General features: G+C 36.5%; 1 protein-coding gene across 6 annotated transcripts; it reads left to right on the top strand.

The window, feature by feature from the left end:
• Positions 1–449: 449 nt before the first annotated feature.
• Positions 450–19649, top strand: LOC105160784 (RING-finger, DEAD-like helicase, PHD and SNF2 domain-containing protein). Of its 6 annotated transcripts, none has more exons than XM_020693189.2 (20): positions 452–872; positions 954–1719; positions 1805–2059; positions 3817–3878; positions 4137–4641; positions 5884–6084; positions 7121–7376; positions 9125–9365; positions 9498–9667; positions 9758–10312; positions 10712–10872; positions 12075–12291; positions 12378–12584; positions 13429–13545; positions 13948–14190; positions 15255–15441; positions 16181–16377; positions 17102–17253; positions 18161–18428; positions 19127–19649. In XM_020693189.2, exons 2-20 carry the CDS (start codon positions 956–958, stop codon positions 19373–19375), a joined length of 5007 nt encoding a protein of 1668 aa, XP_020548848.1. In that variant the 5' UTR covers positions 452–872; positions 954–955; the 3' UTR covers positions 19376–19649. The 6 variants fall into 6 exon arrangements, with proteins under 6 accessions (XP_088735567.1, XP_020548848.1, XP_020548849.1 ...); XM_020693190.2 differs by having other exon boundaries at positions 452–698; XM_020693188.2 differs by having other exon boundaries at positions 452–665.
• Position 19650: the final 1 nt, after the last annotated feature.

Raw genomic sequence — 19650 nt, forward strand, 5'->3', positions numbered from 1 at the left:
GAAATTGATACAAACAACAAAAAGACTATTCCTTCCAATTTACTCTAATAAGTCTTTATAAAAGAGAAATATAAGAAATTCTTTAAATTTATATTATCAAGTATATATTTATCAATTATACATATTAAAATATAATTTTTAATGTTAAATTATATATTCAAAAAAAATAATAAAGTTTTTATTTTTGAGAAATACTTTATTTTGAGAATAATTTTAGGGATAATTACAACTGGCTCCATTGAATTTACCGTAATTATAAATACTCTCTTGTGGATTGAGAAATTAAAAATATCTCCTAAAACTAATAATTATTTAACAAATATATATCGTGACAACTCATTAATAAGAGTATTTATTAGATTTTTATGAAGGTATTTGTAATTTTTTAAGCGAGCAAATATGTGTAATTAAGGGGAGCCACTTGTAATTTACCTAATTTTATTTTCGTGGAAAAATCGACGAAAACGAAAATGGCTCCTGCCGTAAGCACAACCAATGGGAAAACAAAGCAAAGAATGCAAGAAGAAATTGGCATCAGATATTGTAGACCGACGTAGACACGGTTGCGCCGCCGTAGTTGATAGTACAAACCAACAGACCCGTCTTAGGTTTCGATTCGTGTGAAATTCTAACTCCTTCAGTTGAGTTCTCGGGGGATTTTGAAGGTATTTTTCAAATAAGAACTGGAGAATTCCCAGGTTTTTACTTCTATTCAACCCCTGTTCTTGAACACCACAAATTGCAAATCGTTCTACATATATGTGTAAACATGTATGATTGCTGTCATTGCTATGAGAGCTAAGATGCTTGCAATTCTTGGAATTCATTACTCAAAACTGCATATTGCTGTTGCACACTGTCAGACTATTGAGGTTACTCTTGTTCTGTGTTTAGATTCGTGATTTCGTGTTAGTTTTTGGATTATGCAAGTAAAAGTAGTTTCTTTTGTGTAGTCATGGGTAGAAGGAAGCAAGTTCGGCCACATAGGTCCGGGGGAATACTAGAAAGGCAGTCTTCTGAAGCAGAATTTAAGAAAGATGATGACTCGCAGCCAAGAAAGGCTGACTTGATCGATGTTGAAGAACCCTTTTATGTTGAGGTTGAAAGGTCTAGCTGGGATTCCGAGGAGCATTATGATGTCTCAGAAATTGTTTTGGTGAATTTGATGGTGAATGAGGAGTTTTATGGTTATAAGCTGACTGAGGAGTTATATAGGGACTCAAGGTGCTTCTTGCGGTTTAGGTTGAGTAATGTGAATGAGCATCTTGGTCGTATGAAATTAGGGCATTGGCCAGTTTTGTCTGAAAGTAACACGTGTTTGCAGTTTGTGATGAAATGCACAGCGGAGAGTGGGGAGAGGGATGTTGTGATGGTGTCTGGAGTTATTGATGGGACGGACGAAGGTGTCACAGGTCTTGTTTATTTGTGTAGTTTGAAGTACTTGACAGTTCGGCCAATTTTACGAATTGAGCTCTTGGAGGCCATGCAATCCATACGTATCCGGGTCGAGATTCTGAAGAGTTTGTTTGATGAGTGTGAGTCCCTTCTCGATAATGCAAGGCAGCTCTGGAAACGAAGTATGATGAGTGTTATGGCATGGCTGCGGCCTGAAGTTATGACTTCAGAAGCTAGATATGGATATAGTGTTGTGGAAAACATGGATCTTGATGCACCTGCTATGGCCAATGTTGATTCCTCTGCTTCAAGAATACAAATGAGGTTTGAAGTGTCCAGCTTTTATGAAGCTATTAAGCCGTCAAAGTGAGTATTAATGGATTAAGCTTGCCTTTTATGATGGTTTCAGTTTTGGAGTTCATCTCTACTCAGGGTCACCAATGATTTTTTACAACAGGGAGGCGCCAATGCTGGAGGATCACCTCCCCGACTTGCTTCCTGAACTACGTCCTTACCAGCGTCGTGCAGCTTACTGGATGGTACAACGAGAGAAGGGTGATTTTGCACATTTAGGTGGAGATGAAAGAAGTCAGATCGTTTCTCCTCTATGTATGCCTCTAAATTTGATCGACACCTCTAGAAGAATTTATTACAACCCTTTTAGGTATGTTTCCTCTCAGTATTTGCTGTAAGCAAATTTTTATTTTTAATGTTTTATCTTAGGTAGGAATAGCAAACAACTCTTGATTTTATACTTTAGGTAATTCGTTCAAGCACTTCTCACCCCGAAGTTGTTGAATTCTTATAGACTTGTATTCTTTTTTATCTGATTTCTCTAGTATACATGACTAAGAATTCAATTGCCACATTCATCTGGTTCTGCTAGTTTATTTGCTCAGAGCTCCAGCTGAATCATATTTTTTACTTTCATGCATATTCAATTATCATTGAGCTGTCCTTCATAACTTCTCTTGGAAGAAAACTGAACTCGGTAATGATTCCTTTTGCTATCTCCTCTGAAAATAAATATTGTTAGTAACACGAGGCCACCTGTAGACCTTGATATGAGGATGGGTAGAACATTTACGTAAAAAGATTGAGCAGGTAAGATTTTCAATTTTTAAGTGAATTATCTTGGAGATAATGTTTCTGTGGACACTTGATCCTGTAAATAAATTTTCCATGTACGTGCAGTTATCATTAAAGGCATTAGAGTATAATATTTCTAACATCTAAAATTCACGACCAAAAAGATGTATGCTTCATTTGGATGTTGCATTTGATTTAGATCTGGTCCTGCATAGTCTTTGGACATTCTTATCTTAATACCCCTGGGGCTGGATGAAATTGGCATTTATCATAATAAATTACTTGAGCTGCATTTATGATTTTGCTTCTTGATTTTGTAAAATTGTCTAAGAAAGATCACTAGATAGTCTACTTATTTTCATATCTCTAGTTATCTGTTTTAATCTATAGGCATGCATCTTGACACTCAACGTTGAATTAAGATATTGCAAACTCTTGCGGGAAATTTGCTGAATGTGGGATTATCCTTATAGGTTGTATATATATTGACAGCTACTATGTGGCATACACTCTAGCTTTAGCTGTTATGAGGCTTTTGTTCTGTGTTTTTCCAGGAATATATCGAGGACTGTAATTAAAGTCAGAAAGTGATCCAGTGATACGTCATATAGATAGTTTAATGCTCCTCTGTGGTTGTCCTATTTGTATGAGATTTAAATGATATTCTTCCACTTCAATCATTTAGTTTCTGCTACAAACTACTTATAATTATCTTTAGGGTAAATTACATTTTGCCATCCGAACTATACTTATTTTTACACTTTGCCATCAAAACCTTTTTTCGTGTCAACTTTGCGAAATTTGCACTTTGCCTGACCATTTTTTTATTGATTCTTCTGCCGGAAAAACATCACATGTTGTGCATATGTGAAAAATATCACATCACATAACCCTTAAATATCACATGTGCATTGCATGTGAGTTTTTTTGACAAAAAACTTGGTTAAAAAACAGTTATAAAGGGAAAAGTGCAAAATTATATAAAGTTGAGATCGTAAGTTGACGCAAGAAAAAAAAGTTTAGACGCCAAAGTGTAAAAATGATCATAGTTCGGATGGCAAAATGTAATTAACCCTTATCTTTAATTTTGCATGGTTGCTTGCGGTTTTGCCTATTACTGATTGTACAAGCAAAAACATGAATGATATGTAATTCAAAAGGCAAAAAGAAAAAAAAAAAGAAGAAAGTTACAATATAAAAACCAAAAGAAAACTTTCATATTTTTATGAGGTTAATGATTTCTGTGTTCATCTTTCTTTTGTCTAGTCATGTATCAGAATTCTGATTGCCAAAATAATACATCTGCTAAATGGCTGCTGCATTTTACACCAGTGGAAATGTTTCATTGCACGCGAGCTGCTCCTCATCGTATGTTTCTGGTGGAATTCTTGCTGGTACGTTATCTTTCTCAAGTTCTAGAGTTAGGAATATGAGTTCACACATCTTTGTTTCAGTCATTGAGTTTTCTTTTTCTGGACTTATATTATGAGTGTTCAGTTTTAAACATCTATAGTAAAATTCTCAAGCTAAAATTATACCAGCAGTTACAATGGCTGTTACCCTTTACTGTAAAATCTGGTATTTTTGGTGGAAAATAAGATTAACTGATGGGCTTATCGTTGCTGCTGTTGCATTTCTAATGTCAAACATAGATGAGATGGGCCTTGGGAAAACGATTGAGCTGCTCTCTTGTATTTTTGCTCATCGGATGCCATCATCTGAAGTTGCTGCTGGTTCTTGTAAGACAACGCAAGTCGAAAGGTTTCAAAAGAATAACTTGAAAAGACTGAAAAGGGAGCGGGTTGAGTGCTTATGTGGTGCTGTCACTGAAAGCTACAGGTATAAAGGTTTGTGGGTTCAGTGTGACATTTGTGATGCTTGGCAACATGCAGATTGTGTTGGATATTCAGCAAGAAGAACACCTTCAAAACCTGGGCAAGTTGCTGGAGGAGAAAACTGTCAAGAGAACTCAGTTGGCCGCCCAAGGAAGTATACAAAGAGAAATAATGATACTAAAATAGTTGAGATGGACGGAGAGTATATATGTCAGACGTGCTCCGCGCTGATCCAGGTCACAGAATCTCCAATTGCTTCTGGTGCAACTCTTATTGTTTGTCCAACTCCTATATTGCTCCAGTGGCATGCTGAAATTCTCCGGTAACTCTTTTATGCTTTTGTAGTGCATTTATTTGAAGTCTGTTGAACCTAGCTGCTTATCGTGACTTGTGGATATAATGTAAACATGTAGGCTTGCATTGGTGCTACCGGCATTCTTTATGAAAACACGACACAGTGTCACCACGAGCTAATATTATCAAAAAAATAGAAGTTACTATGTAAAGGAATTTCTTCAGTGTACGTATGGGATATTTCTGTTATTGGCTAAAAGCTACTCATTGTGTTGCATCCCCCATCATGTGTATGGCTACAAACTGCCTGAGTTCTTGGATTAATGAAAGCTGTGTTTTTCCATTTGTGCACTGGTTAAGAAAAATTCTATTTAATTTCTCTTTTGGGTTAAATGGCAGTGACTAGCATAGGATATTGCGATGTGTCAAATGACACTATGTTTCATTGTGATTTTGGAAATCTTTTCAACAGATCCTATTTATATTTATGTACATGCTAAACAAGTTTGTTTCTGGTATTGTCTTTCTCATCACCTGATTGCGATATTTGGTAATGTGCTTAATCTAGGTTTATCCACTTTTTAAACTTGAAGATTGGGCTTTAACCTTCAGTATATCTGCCTTTTCCTGTTTTCACAATTCCATGCGATTGTTCCTATAGGTTTGGATGAAATTCAATTTCTAAGATAACTTATTTGTAGTTTATATTTATTGGAAGCCATACTCCTGAAAGTGATGTACTTTGAGTCAGTTATGAACCTTACATGAGAGTATCCCATACATGGGAGCTGCCTGGGATGTTTCCTCCATTGATTTTGCATCTCTTTGATGTAATTTTCTGTTCCACAAAATCCTAGTCAACCTATTCTGTTTTGAAGTTCCTTACTGAAAAATAAGGCTATTTGATAACTGCAAATATTGAATCTCGTTCTTGTTAAAATGTATATTTTCTTCATGCTAGGTGTTGTAATCTGTCTAGTATTCCAAAAATGTTTGGAGTGTGGACTTTTGCAATTAGTGAGTCCGTATAGAAATTGTTCAGATGGAGAGCAGTAGGTTTTCCTTGGAATGAATGGTTCCTACGACTATAAATGGATCTTATGTGAAAAGAAATTTGGGATATGAAAAATGTGTAACTTTCTGAAGAACCCAATTCCATTGGTCAGCTGCAAAATAAAAATTGATTATTCTGTTTTTCTGTTTGTTTCCTTCCTCGTGTGGTTACACTTCTGTTATGTGCTTATTCTGTTGTGTTTCATTGCCTCAACAGTCATACAAATCCTGGGTCATTGAGAATATGTGTTTATGGGGGAGTTAGACATACTTCCTTCTCCGATGAACCAGTTACTGACATCGATGAACTTCTAAGTGCTGACATTGTCTTGACAACTTACGATGTGCTTAAAGAGGATTTACCACATGATTCTGAGAGACATGAAGGGGATCGCCGCATTATGAGATACAAGAAGAGGTAATTTTTGGTGTAATTTGGAGTGATTTTTCCTTTTGGGTAAATTGGAGGTTACAGGTCTATTTTGTCTCACACACCATTTTACAAAATATTCTGTGAACAATTCATTTCCCTTGTAGGCACTATCAGATAAGTGATTTTATTGAATAGATGCTATTAGTAAGAATGGGAGGAAACAAATGACAATTAGCCGTACTATCCTACTGACTACAATAATTTCAAGGCAATAGGTTCCAGTAAAAGACAATAGTTTCAAGTAAGATGGAAGTATATGGTGTATGCTCATCCTGGAAAAGTAATAGAATGTTATTTGTCCCCTTTACATCTAGATCAACTACAAAAATAGACTGGTCTGCTGTTACATCGTGGAAGCCAATATCCCGTGGCATGTTAGCAAATTGATCGATAGCATGATTTCCTATTTTCCTCCAGGAGAAGACCGACATGCTTCCTTCCCGTAACTCTTTGCACACAATTTGGTTGTCTGTAGGTTGATGATAGTCCATGTTCTATTGAAAAGGAAAAAAAGAACAACACACTTCAATGGTGACATAAACAACAATAGGGGATGTTCACAAATTCACAGTAAAAACAACTGTTTTGATCTGAAACAAGTTCTCAACTTCAGGGTAGAAAGACAAATGAGAGATCCTTTTACCCTTTTTGCTTGGTTTTCTTTCTTTCTTTTTCCTTCTTTTCCTTTTTCAATATCTTTAGTTCTTCCTGCCTGATGACCAAAGACTGCAAATCCTATATCTAACCTTTGGTTGAGTAGGCTTGACTTTTTTCTTAGAACTCCTGCTGTTCATTTGTTGCTTGGAGCTGTTATTGAAGATGTGAGCCTCTCTTAGCAATATATAATACTCACTCTGGAGAGAATAGCTTTTTGAGTACATAAATATTTAGCAGGTTGCATTTTGCTATTGATTTTCAGTTTGGGGACTAGAAATGAAGAATTCCTTCCTCTACTCAAGATTGCAGAGCTTTGGTGTTAAGCATCTTGTTGATTGTGATATTTACTGGCTTCACGTCGCAGATACCCAGTTGTTCCAACTCTTCTAACCAGAGTGTTTTGGTGGAGAATATGTTTGGATGAAGCTCAAATGGTGGAGGGTAATGCTGCTGCAGCAACTGAATTGGCACTGCGTCTACATGCTAAACATCGCTGGTGTATAACAGGGACTCCCATACAACGGAAACTCGATGACCTATATGGACTTTTGAGATTTCTTCAGTCAAGTCCATTTGATGTTCTACGATGGTGGACTGATGTTATTTCTAATCCATATGAGGTATGCAAATATTACAATGGGGATTCTTCTTAACATGAAAATTTGGAATATAGGTTAATGCTGTAACTGGTCACTGTCCTTAGTGCTTGCACACTTTTTGACAAACAGAGTAGATAATGTGCCAGATACTGTGCACACGCATATATAGTTCTCTGATTAACCATAGCAAATGTTGGAAAAGGTCATCCAGTTAGTAATTGCTTACCGTGTCAGTAGCAAGCATCTCACATTCATTATCTTATGAGAATTGTGAATACTAGTGGTTTGAGCTTTTAATGGATGTTGAATGACCACCCATCTAAAAGTTTAAGCAGGAAGGAGAATCATTTAATATTTAATATGTCTAAGACTCCCTTCACGTGCAGATGATATTCTTCGGGTGGCGGGTGAGATTCAAATCTAGAACGTCTTGATTGGCCTAATTCTCATATCGTGTTGAATGACCATTGAATCTACAAGTTTAACATCAAGTTTAAGATGTTAGAGGAGCACGATGAATTAAAGTACTTATTGAATGTAAAAGATGTTATTTATATGGGAAAAATATTTCTGATATGATATATATATATATGGGACCTTATTTGCTAACAAAACTTCTGTTTTATTCTCTAATAAAACATTGTTAAAATCCAGTTGTTCAGCCTCGCATATTGGGAGCTGTAGAAATCAATAGAGTTGGTAACCCCATTGACTTCGAGATTCCAGTTTAGCCTATAGTGGATAATAGCTTGGCATGCAGTAAATCTGTCTTGGTAAGCAGAAGAATTCATCATTTTAACCTATTTACTACTAGAATGGGACATTCTTCAACACTTGGGGTGTCAAGAAACATATATGCAATCTCTAATAAATTGTGCCTCGAGCATTTCTGATGAGAAAGCAGTAATTTTTTAAAAATCAGAACCCGTAACATCATCTCAACTCCTGCCACCATGATGTTATGATGCAAAATCTTACTTCACAGAATGATCTGCACCAGTCTTACTTGTTGGACGCTGTCCCAGTTAAACCCAAAGCCAGCTGTTATCCAACTTTCATAATATTCTACATGTGTATTATGGATCATATGAGATACAACTGGGACATTCTTGGGTGCAGTAATCTCGAATTATTAACTTAAGAGACATGTCTTAATCAAATTTTTTACAAGAAATACCTAACTGTTGACCTACTAAAAAGAAGATGTCTTTCTGCACATGCTTGTTCTTTCTATGGTTGCCACTACAAATTTCATCTGGATGGGGACAAAGGTAAGTCGCACTTTGAGAACTGAACTGAAAAAGATAGAAACATGAAGGATTTGGAATGAGGACACGATGCACTGGCTATGTAGGGTTGAGGGTGAATGTGGTGGGTCATAGCTTTGTTACAGTGGGATGTGAAGAGGTCATGAGGTTAGTGGTGGTCAAGAGGAGGTGGTTGGTGTAGGAGATACGCCAAAGTGTAATGATCAGAAACAAAGGAAAGGAAACTATTGGCGTAAGAAAATTAGGAGCAAAGTTGCCATTGGAAAAACAGCAGATGGTGTTCTTTCCCAATCACCTCTATCAGATTGGTTGTACATAATTCTAATAACACTCAAAATCCATCAATGATTTGGAGGGCTTGAATTTAGCTTACATGTTATATATGCTTGTTCTATGGGCCTACGATTGTGCTTTGTTGTGGTTTTGATCTTATGAACATTATGTGACTGGTGTAAAAATTCTGATGTGTATTTTGCTTGGTTTTCTCTCTCCATTTTGCAGAAGGGAGATGTAGCAGCAATGACTTTCACGCATAACTTCTTTAAACAACTTATGTGGCGCTCCTCAAAAGCACATGTTTGGGATGAGTTACAACTTCCTCCTCAGGAGGAATGTGTATTTTGGCTTTCTCTGTCACCAATTGAAGAGCACTTCTATCAGAGGCAACATGAAACTTGTGTGGATGATGCCAGGGAAGTGATTGAAGGCTTTAAGGATGATGTTAGTAAGAAACAAGCAGCAGGTGTTCAATAATTCTATTATTTATCATCTGATTTACCATTTGGATGAGCCAAATAAGATGTAAAATAATCTCTTTATGCCGAAATTTCCTCCTTCAAAGTTTGAAATTACTGATCACAAAATTCTTATACAGATTCCATGTCATCTGACACTTCATCTGGACCTTATATCACCAATATGGAGGCTGCAAAGCTGTTCAACTCTCTCCTAAAGCTTCGTCAAGCCTGCTGCCATCCTCAAGTTGGAAGTTCTGGTTTACGTTCCTTGCAGAAGTCTCCCTTGACCATGGAAGAGATATTATCGGTGGGTTTAGTATGAGTGCAAAATCATTTTGGTCAAGGGCTTTGCCTACTTCATTTTACTTGTCTGTTAATTACAATCTTCTTTCTGCAGGTTCTTATTGGCAAGACAAAGGTAGAAGGCGAGGACGCCCTTAGGAAATTAGTTGTTGCATTGAATGGACTTGCTGGTATAGCTATCATCAAGCAAGATTTTCCTGGAGCTGTATCATTGTATAAAGAGGCATTGGACTTGGTTGAAGAGCACTCTTGTGATTTCCGCTTGGATCCCTTGTTGAACATTCACATTCATTATAATCTTGCTGAAGTATTGCCACTCACTGACAAAAGCTTACAACAGATGTCCGTTTCAGGGAGCTCTGAAAACTTGCCCTCTGGAATTTGTAATATGGACGAAAAAGATGATCATGCTAGGAGAAGAAAAGAAAGGATTAGATATGATCCCAGTCCTAAAATAATTTCTGATAATTCAATTTGCCTTCCGTCATGCTTGTTGAGAATCGGTGACTCAAGCTCTGATATTCAGCCACATGCATCAACAGTCCAACGTTTGAGGGCTGCATGCGAAGATCTAAAACAGAAGTTCTTGTCAGTATTTACTTCAAAGTTATCCCTTGCTCAACAAGAGTTCACAAAATCATATGAACAGGTTTGCTGGTTCCAAGCTGTCTCAAATCATACTAATTCATGTTAAAGATTTTATTCTATATTCTTCTCCTGTTTGTTCGATGTATATTTGTTTCTCGTAAAGATGGTGCGAAATTCTTCTCTTATTTCATTCATCATGCCTGATTTCTCATGCTTTACACATGCAGTACATACTTTTGTATTTAGGACAAAATTAAGCATATTATAATGAAATAGTGTTACACAACTTCAATCTTAGAGTTATATTGCATGCACTTCCTATATTTTGTGATGTTTCGTTAAAGTTAGTGTATATTGCTGAACACTAATCATTCTCTTGAATTTTCATTCCTGTTTTATCGTGGGCCTTTGAGTGTTACTATTGTTGGTTTCTCTCAACTGATTCCCCCCCCCCCTGAAGGTATGTGATGCTTTTATCAAAAGGAAAAATCTGCATACAACTTGGTGGTTAGATGCCCTTCATTACATTGAACAAAATAAGGATTCATCTAGTGTGCTGATCCAAAAGTTAGGAGAAGCTCTTTCTGGTAATTGGAACAAGAAATCCAGAATTCCTGCCAGGTGAGTGATGGTTTCACTTCCTGGTTTTCAAGTACTTTAATTATAAGTAATTTGGTTGTGCAAGTTTTCTTTGCCGTCGTATTTTGTTAAGTCAGAAAAAGGTTGCTTTGAGAATGTATGTTTGGTGGCTTGAATTCTAAAATTAACTTAGAAACATCTTCGAGAACATTAGGTACTTGTGATGAAGGATGAGGAATTTGTAAAAGGGATTGGTCTGGATTTGTCTGTGTCATTAACTTAAGTGGGTAGGCTTTTGTACTTATCTGCTTATCTGTGACTAGTCTATTCGAGTGGTTAGATATTTATCTGAAGCAGAATATAGCTGTGCGCAACTGGAGGGTTTGAACTGCTATGTTTTTTACCTGAAGTTTGCTGTTTCTAATTTGGATTGTCAGCTAATTGACCTAATTGCAAAGAAGCAAGCAGAAATCCAGTAGACTCAACAGGGAAATGGGGGAAAAAAAGAATGGAACAAATGAAAATAAATTGCCACAAAATCATTTTGACAAGATATTGGATGTTGAAGCTCATTAAACTATTGAATAGTTGAAAATCTTTAAAAATACCTGTCTCATTTGTCTAGAAATTATTTTATCAGGAGCTTTTATGGCTTCAAGCTAAGTCACTTGATTAACAAACAGTTGTATCTGATGTGAATACCTACTGAGATAATATGAAGTCCTATGCAATTAAACTCGAGCTTAAATTGGCCTTTGCACTTTCTTTCTCCTTTTCCTTTTTGATCAAAGTTGAAGTTAAGACTCCACTTACTGCCATATACACAAGTCGTCTATGTGAATAAACAAATGTAACTGAAGTGCCATGGCCTCTTGGGCAGATTAGAGGTAACATGCTGAGAGAATATCAGTTCGTATGCAATTAGAATTTAAGTTTAAATTCGCCCTTACACTTTTCTTTTTTCTGATTAAAGTTGAACATAAGACTCCCTTTATTACCATTTACCCATGCATGAGTTATCTACATGAAAAACAAATGCAATCTAAGTACCCTTGTTGCTTTAGCTGCTCAGAGCTAAATAATACTTGCCTGGCTCTGTTGTTTTCTCAATCATCAAGCAGAACGGCACCTAAATGACTTGAAAATCTTACTGTTAATGGATAAGTCATTTCTTTTTTAGTGATAATTAGAACTACTGCTGGTTGATTTCCTCGTTGCAAATTTATTTACTGTGTTTCAAGCAGCTTCCGCAGCATAACAGCTCTAAAATACTACATTCAAACTGGTTTGGATGCTCTGGAAGAGTCAAGAAGAACTTTACTTGATAGACTCTTGGAAATTGACCAGACAATGGAAAATCCTAGGGAGGTGGATATTGCACGTGTGAGATACTGTAAAAAGTGCAATTCTAACCATGATGGTCCTGCATGTACCCATTGTGAGTTGGATGAAGTATTTCAGGTAAGTATGACTTGCCTCCTTTTGCATTGTTTATATGAGAAAAGAAAAGAAGAAGGAACTTGCTTTATAGAATCTCCTCTGACCAGGCTTATGAAGCTAGGCTCTTTCGCCTTAACAAAAGCACTAATGGAGAGGCGATTACATCTGCTGAAGAGGCAGTGAACCTCCAAAAGAAGAAGTCTGCTCTGAATCATTTTTATTGGAATTTGTCACGGGAAGACAAAACTTCAACGTTGTCTGCTTCTGACGACAAAGATAATGGAAAGAAGAGGGATGTAGGGGAGAAAGTGACGGTGCGTTTTTGCATCATACTCTTTTCCAAACTTATGCGTGCTCTGTGGATCTTCAGAAATTCATGAACTATTCTATCAGAATCTCGAGAGTATCTTACCATTATGTTCCTTTTTGTTTGTATGTTTACTATGTTAATACCTATGTAGTTGTTTTTTTATCATGCTAGTTAATTTGGTGTTGCTATCCTACTCACTTTGCTAGTTGTAGATGATTTTACTAGTTACTGATTAGTAATGAAACTTTGAGGTTTTACTTTTACATTTCTTTAATCTTGTTTTTTCATTTTCAAATCTGTGGTGGAGATGTGTGCTTGATGCCATATAAGCATCCTAAGTAATTTTGATAGACTCAAATTGCTTATTTTATTCTTTTGTTATCACAATTTTGTTTGATTCATTTATTCTATGGTGGCTCTTGCGCGGAGTGGTAGGGGTAAGAGTTATTGTTGAAGCTGCTAGGGTTGCAACTCTTCTTTGTGTCTGAACTGAAGAGAAAACAAGTGTTCATTCATAACTCAACACTCACTGCTGACTATTGGTTACTAGTTCTATCCTTTCTCCCCCCAACAGAATCCATTTTGTCCATCGTCCTAAAAAGATTATCCACTTGTACTGTTGTTGAAGAAGTACATTATACGCAGTTGATACTCAAATATTACAAGTAATATACTTAATATCCTACTTTTTCAAAGCTCTTCAAAAGCTTTGTTACAACTGAAATGGTCTATTCCGACATGAATGATGAATCTACATTGCTACTTTGGATGTATTATTTGTCAGATGATGGCATTGTGTGTAATGATGCATATTATGAGCTAAGTTGTACAAGTGAATTGGGTTGCAGGTCTCAAAGTCACCCTCTGATTTGGAAATTGTGCTGACAATAATCAGAAACAACTCCAGGGGATACTTAGAAAGAGAGATAATTTCAGCAGCCAGAAAGCAGCTTGAACTTCTTGAAGTATGCAAAACATAATTCTCTGGTCTTTCCATGATTGCATGTGGAGTTAAACTTATAATGTATGTTGAGTATCCATATCAAAACACTTGAGCTGTTATAGGGGACAGATATTTGATATCTTAACAATGTGGTTTTAGCTTCTTCACTGAATTTTGTTTTGAAGTATGAATGACTTTTAGTTAATTCTGGAACTTGATTCTGCATAACTTTACATCAGCACATTTTCTTGTAAGTACGTCATATTCTTTCATTTTATTCCCTTCACTTATGAACTGGGACTTGTTTCCTATCGTGCGGACAAAATAAACTTATGTTGAACATAAATGCATATTTCCATCTCATTTTGGTTAGGAAACACATCTCTGCCTCTCTTTCTAAATCTGCATTTTATTGAATACTCAGGCAATGCGCAAGGAGTATGCCCAAGCAAGGTCTTTGGCAATCGCTCAGGCGCATGTTTTGCGTGCTCATGATGAAATAAAGATGGCAACCTCGAGATTACGCCTTAGAGAAAACGAGGATGATAAATCTATTGATGCTTTGAGTCCAGAAGAGTTAGATATAGCTAGTGTTGAAAATTCTAGTGAAAAGTTTCTGGCGCTGGATTCCTTGTCACGTATAAAAGGACAACTTCGCTATTTGAAGGTAATAAAAAAAACCCTCAATTCTGGCAGCATATTCAGTATTCTAGGTTTTTTCTTAGACATACATTGATGTTTGACTTCATAAAATGAAATTACTGTTACTATGATTTCTTTGTGGCCGCATAAGTGCTATTCCCATCTGAGTCCACCACATTAGATAATGGACTGATGCCCTCAAGTTTGTCTTACATCTCTGTTATGTATAGAAAATGGGTTGCAGAAACTTTTACTATAGAAATTCATTTCCATCGAAAAAGCTTCATCATCATTTCTCTTTGTTTAATGAAATAATATTCAAAAGGTGAATGCATATTCAGCTCGAATGCCAGGAGCAGCTTTTGCCTGCTACATGTTTGCTGAAGGTGAATTCTGCCCCTAATTTTATTTGGTATCTCCACTCCTATGGTCTTCTCTGTTAATTGCATGCTTCATTAGTTTAAGTGGTCAGCATAACGGAGTTCCATTAGAATTTATTTTGCCATTACTGTGGAAGAGGAGAGAACAAGAATGGACTGGTGTAATTCATGTAGAATGATTAGCTCAAAACATGATGAATTTATGCAGTTTAGGCTTTCTTGTCGTGAACAAACAGGAGCCTGAGGAGAAATCTAGATGATATGGTGGGTGATGATTTTTCTCAAAGAGGGAGGAGAAAAGGAAGTTGTAAATATACTATATTTTAGTATTTAAAATTGTTATAGTCTTTACATAACCAAATGTTGCCATCTCTTTAATATGAACTTGTTAAATTATGATGATTTCAGTATATTCCTTTATTACTAAATAATCCATCTAGGCAGGTATGGATCCATGCTTATAACAATGGATAGAGGGAAAGGGAATAATTTCTCTTGATCATGTATGGACTTGAACCAGTGCTCAGGCAAGATGCTTTGTACTCTAGGTCATGTAGTCATAAAGGTTCATTGCATCTATATTAAATCCATAAGAAAACAGCATCATGTGTTGTGGCCATTGGAGAAGTCCTCGCGGTGATTGGAGTTTTTTCTATTTGTGACAATAAACTGTTATCTAAGTTGCTGATAGTCACTTATTTTGTGCCAGGGTTTGGTACAATCTAATCAAAACATGAAATCGGAAAGCTTCGATGCTTCAACAGTAACTGAAGTGGCAGCGGTCTCAGCAAATGGATGCATAGCTAAAGCAGATGCAGAATCATGCCCGGTTTGTCACGAGCAGCTTGGTAATCAGAAAATGGTTTTTCAATGTGGACATGTCACATGCTGTAAATGTAAGTCTTCATCAGTCTTCTCTTGCACATTGTATATGAAATGATGGTACTTGTTGTGTATGTCTCTCATTTCTAATATCTCGAAACATGTATAGAAGAGCCAACATATTAAGTACTTCAGTACTTATATCTTCTGGTAAGCTTTCTGCAAATTTAGTGCCCCAATGATGTTGTATGGTAGTGCCCATATGAGGGAGGGAGAGTTAGAGAGAACAAAAAGGGAGACAGAATAAAAGGTTTGTAATCCTATGCCAAAACCAATTAAATACCTGAACTTATCAACATTTATAAGCCTATGTTTTGCCAATGAAAAGTAGCGAGTACACAAGTGCCTAAAGGACATTGTTGTAATTAATCATGTTTTATCTTTTATTATTCTTATTTTTTTTAAAGTTAAGAAGTTTGGTCACTTCATATCTATTGTTCACGATTTTGGGTGGAGAAACTTGGTAGAAGATTTCTGTCAAAAGAGGGAGGGATACTAGTCAGTAATCACTAACCATTCCTTTTTATAAAAAGTCTAGAAATGAAAGTAATCACTTAAGCTTAAATCTTTTTCTCTTTAATATTAGAAAAGAGAACATGATGTTCAAGATTTTTTGTTGATTGAGAGTATAAGGAGATATGCTTATTCAATGTCAGTGTTGTCAAGTTTGCCAACTGTCTGTTGGCTTCAGTTGCTTTTGTGCTTAGTAATGCTTATATACTTGAAATGGACATAACAAAAATTCTGTTCCAGGTTTGTTTGCAATGACTGAGAGAGCACGGATTCCACCTGGAAAATTCCATAATAATGATAGGATAATATGCCCAACATGCCGGAGACCAACTGATTTTGGAAATATAGCACTTGCGGATGATAGACAAAATGAATCATGCGGCACTTATGACAGATCTGAATCTTCAATAATTGTCCAAGGTTCATATAGTACAAAGGTAAATCTCATTTACAATTGAATTAATGATTTAAAAGACCAGCATGCCTATTTCAATACACATTCCCTTGAGTATGTTCCGGTTTTGCCTCGCGATAGCCAGTTTCTTTTTAGTTGGTTCTAATGTGTGATTGTACTTTTCAATCAATCAAGTCCTCCTGCTGATATTTTAATCAAAATGGAATCCTTAGATATAATGTGTAAAAGTAACTGGGCAATCAACTATAGATATTTATGTTTGTATGTAGTTATGGATGTGTGTGTGCATCCATATGTAGGGTTAATCGCACTAGACCCCTTCCAAAAAAGTAAAATATAATTGTACTATCTTGGGGGAATTAACCCTTTGTATGTATGCGATGCATTATGCCTATGTATAAATGTAACTAATGACAAGATGACATATTTTCCTCTCACATTAATCAACAAAGCCGTGAGTGAGGGACACCACTTGCATATAGATCAAAATGGACGAGTATCTAATTCTTGCCTCCATTTTCGTTTCATTTCTTATGCGTGCGGTATTAGTTACATAAGCATAGGAAAGCACCAAGGTTTATGAAACTAACTAGGAATAAAGATATTAACTATTTAAGTAATGCCTTATCTTTGGACACAATATTAATAACTAATACTTCAAGTGTTGGTCTTACTTTCCTTTTTTTTGTTTATTGGTCATGAATCCTAACAGTTGCCTTTTTTGTCAATTGCTTGGCGCTTTGAAGATTGAAGCAGTGACAAGGAGAATATTATGGATTAAATCTACGGATCCCAAGGCAAAGATTCTTGTTTTTTCCAGTTGGAATGATGTCCTTGATGTGTTACAACATGCCTTCATTGCTAATAACATAAGCTACATCAGGATGAAAGGAGGAAGGTTGGTGCTTGTTTGTGTGAACATTGTAAGAAATGTGTGTGTGTGTGTGTGTGTTTCTCTCTTTTCTTTTCTTCCTTTTTTTTTTTGGGGGGGGGGGGGGGTGTTATGCAAGTTATTTTAACCTAGTTAGCTAATACTGTCGTATGTTTAAGCTATCTTCTTGGATTTCTGAAGATCAAATGCAAATTTTGCTTCTCCATTTGGTGTTGGACTAAACTGTATTGATATTAAGAGTTAATCAAATTGTTCTCCAATATGTCACACGTTTCTTGATCACCACGGGATTCACAGTATAAGAAAGAATTGGTCAACACTAGCACACTCATAAACATGTATGTTATGACTGGTTGGACCTTGAGTACACACCAATGGGAATCATATACAGCAAGTTAGAGATTTCTGAAGTCATTTAATCTTCTCCTAACAAGAAAAGTTCACTGAAAATTTAACTTTGTGGTATTCTCTGTAGAATTTCATCCATAATGATGCATGCTAATTTATTTTCAGTTTCTTGCTAGATCGTGTTTGATATCTGGTGCAGATGAATTCACTTTGTTGGCTTTTAAAAATCTACTCACGCTCAAATTGGATGATCTAACTTTAATGCTCACTGCCAAGATCCTGTGTCCATTTGATGTGACATTTGTGTTACAATTTTAATTTTGTGGCGCTAGACATATACATTTACAAACAAATGTTGCAGTTGGGACGCTAGTTTGACAGCACACCGAAAAGAAACAGGAAAAAATGTCTCAGCAGTCTTTGTCATATATAGAATAGGCTCATAAAATTCTAGATGAAACTAGATGCAGTTCACTTCTGATGCACAGATCATGATGTAATAAATCAAACAAGAATGTTCTCAATATGGATTGTCATTTTAATTCATCTCGGTATCACTCTGTAGGAAATCACAAATTGCCATCAGCCACTTCAGGGGACAACAGAAGAGCAATGCTAAAGAGAGCAGTAAGACCACAGAAGATAAAGCAGACACGAATTCTCCCCAGGTACTATTGCTCTTAATTCAACATGGAGCCAATGGGCTAAATCTTTTGGAGGCTCAGCATGTCATTCTAGTGGAGCCACTTCTGAATCCAGCAGCTGAAGCACAAGCGGTTGGCAGGGTGCACCGAATTGGACAGCAGCATAAAACACTCGTTCATCGTTTTATAGTACGTAAATCCTATACAAATTTTATGTTTGTATACTCTTAACAATTTGTAAAAGGCCTGACGACAACCCAAGTTTGGTACTTTGCGGAGTCATTGTCTCAGACACATCACATGTCCCTTCTACATGTGACATACCTCCTCCACAAGCTGTGAGCCCACCACAAAGCTCGTGTAGTTTTATTCATTCTATTGCAGATCTTATAACAGCTTATTAAAACGCTTACGCCCTTGTAGCCTTTCTGCTTTTTCACGAAAATGGATTTTGTCAACTTCTACAGTAAAATCTCTTGCTTTTAGGCATATACTTACATGCAAATTGGTGATGCTTTTATGAGATGTTGGTGTTTGCTCTAGACTAAGAGTGTTGGTGGTGCTTTTTGAGGGACAGTTGTGCTAGTTTTCTGTAATACTTCAGACAAGTTAAGTAGGTTCTTACCTTAAATGTCGTTTGTTAATTGATCACGGCATGACTATACTATGTGAGATCTGGATTCCTCATCTTCCTCGCCCCTCAGTTCTCATTTTGTATTACCCAAAGACTCTTAGAGAAGTGGTCTGCCCCTATGCTGGTAACTTCTTGTGGATATGATAGAAGTTGAACCCACTCCATAAACTTGCATGGACAAATTTCGGAAAATGATTGATACACAAATATCCTTTCTGTTATTGTACTAATGTCTTATTTTTCTCATGGACAGGTGAAAGATACAGTCGAGGAAAGCATATACAAAATGAACAAGAGTAGGAATACGAGTTCATTTATAAGTGGGAACAGAAAGAACCAAGATCAGCCTTGCTTGACACTCAGGGACGTCGAGTCCTTATTCAGAGTAGCACCTGGCACCATTGCAGAGGATCGAACGCCTACTGGAAGCTTGAGAGATCTGCCACCTTCCATAGCTGCTGCGATTGCTGCTGAAAGAAGATTAATGGAAGGGGAAAAATAACAGTAGTACAAGCGGGACGGAGAGCATCCCACAATCCAGACCAGGAAAATACTTGCCTACAGTGATCTACACCGGATGTTTAACACCAAACAGTGACGACTGCGCTAGGTCAGCACACCGTGGATCCGACCACCAATGTGGCATCTTTTTCACCGTTTGGTTGGCAGAACAAATAAGCAAGTTTAGTTTGTATATATATATTAGGACATACGTTTCACATTCTTTTTGTAGATTTAAATGAGTTATATATTTAAACCAAAATAATTTTATTGTAT

The sequence above is a fragment of the Sesamum indicum genome, linkage group LG4, assembly GCF_026168435.1.
Source record: "Sesamum indicum cultivar Baizhima isolate 11 linkage group LG4, ASM2616843v1, whole genome shotgun sequence".
Taxonomy (NCBI): Eukaryota; Viridiplantae; Streptophyta; class Magnoliopsida; order Lamiales; family Pedaliaceae; genus Sesamum; species Sesamum indicum.

Bases quoted from the DNA above. Each gene is read 5' to 3' on its own strand.
- LOC105160784 (XM_020693189.2), top strand. From the start codon at position 956: ATGGGTAGAAGGAAGCAAGTTCGGCCACATAGGTCCGGGGGAATACTA. The intron at 1,720-1,804 runs GTTTGAAGTGTC...TGATGGTTTCAG, and splicing joins GCTTCAAGAATACAAATGAG to TTTTGGAGTTCATCTCTACT. The intron at 9,668-9,757 runs GTGGGTTTAGTA...TTCTTTCTGCAG, and splicing joins CCATGGAAGAGATATTATCG to GTTCTTATTGGCAAGACAAA.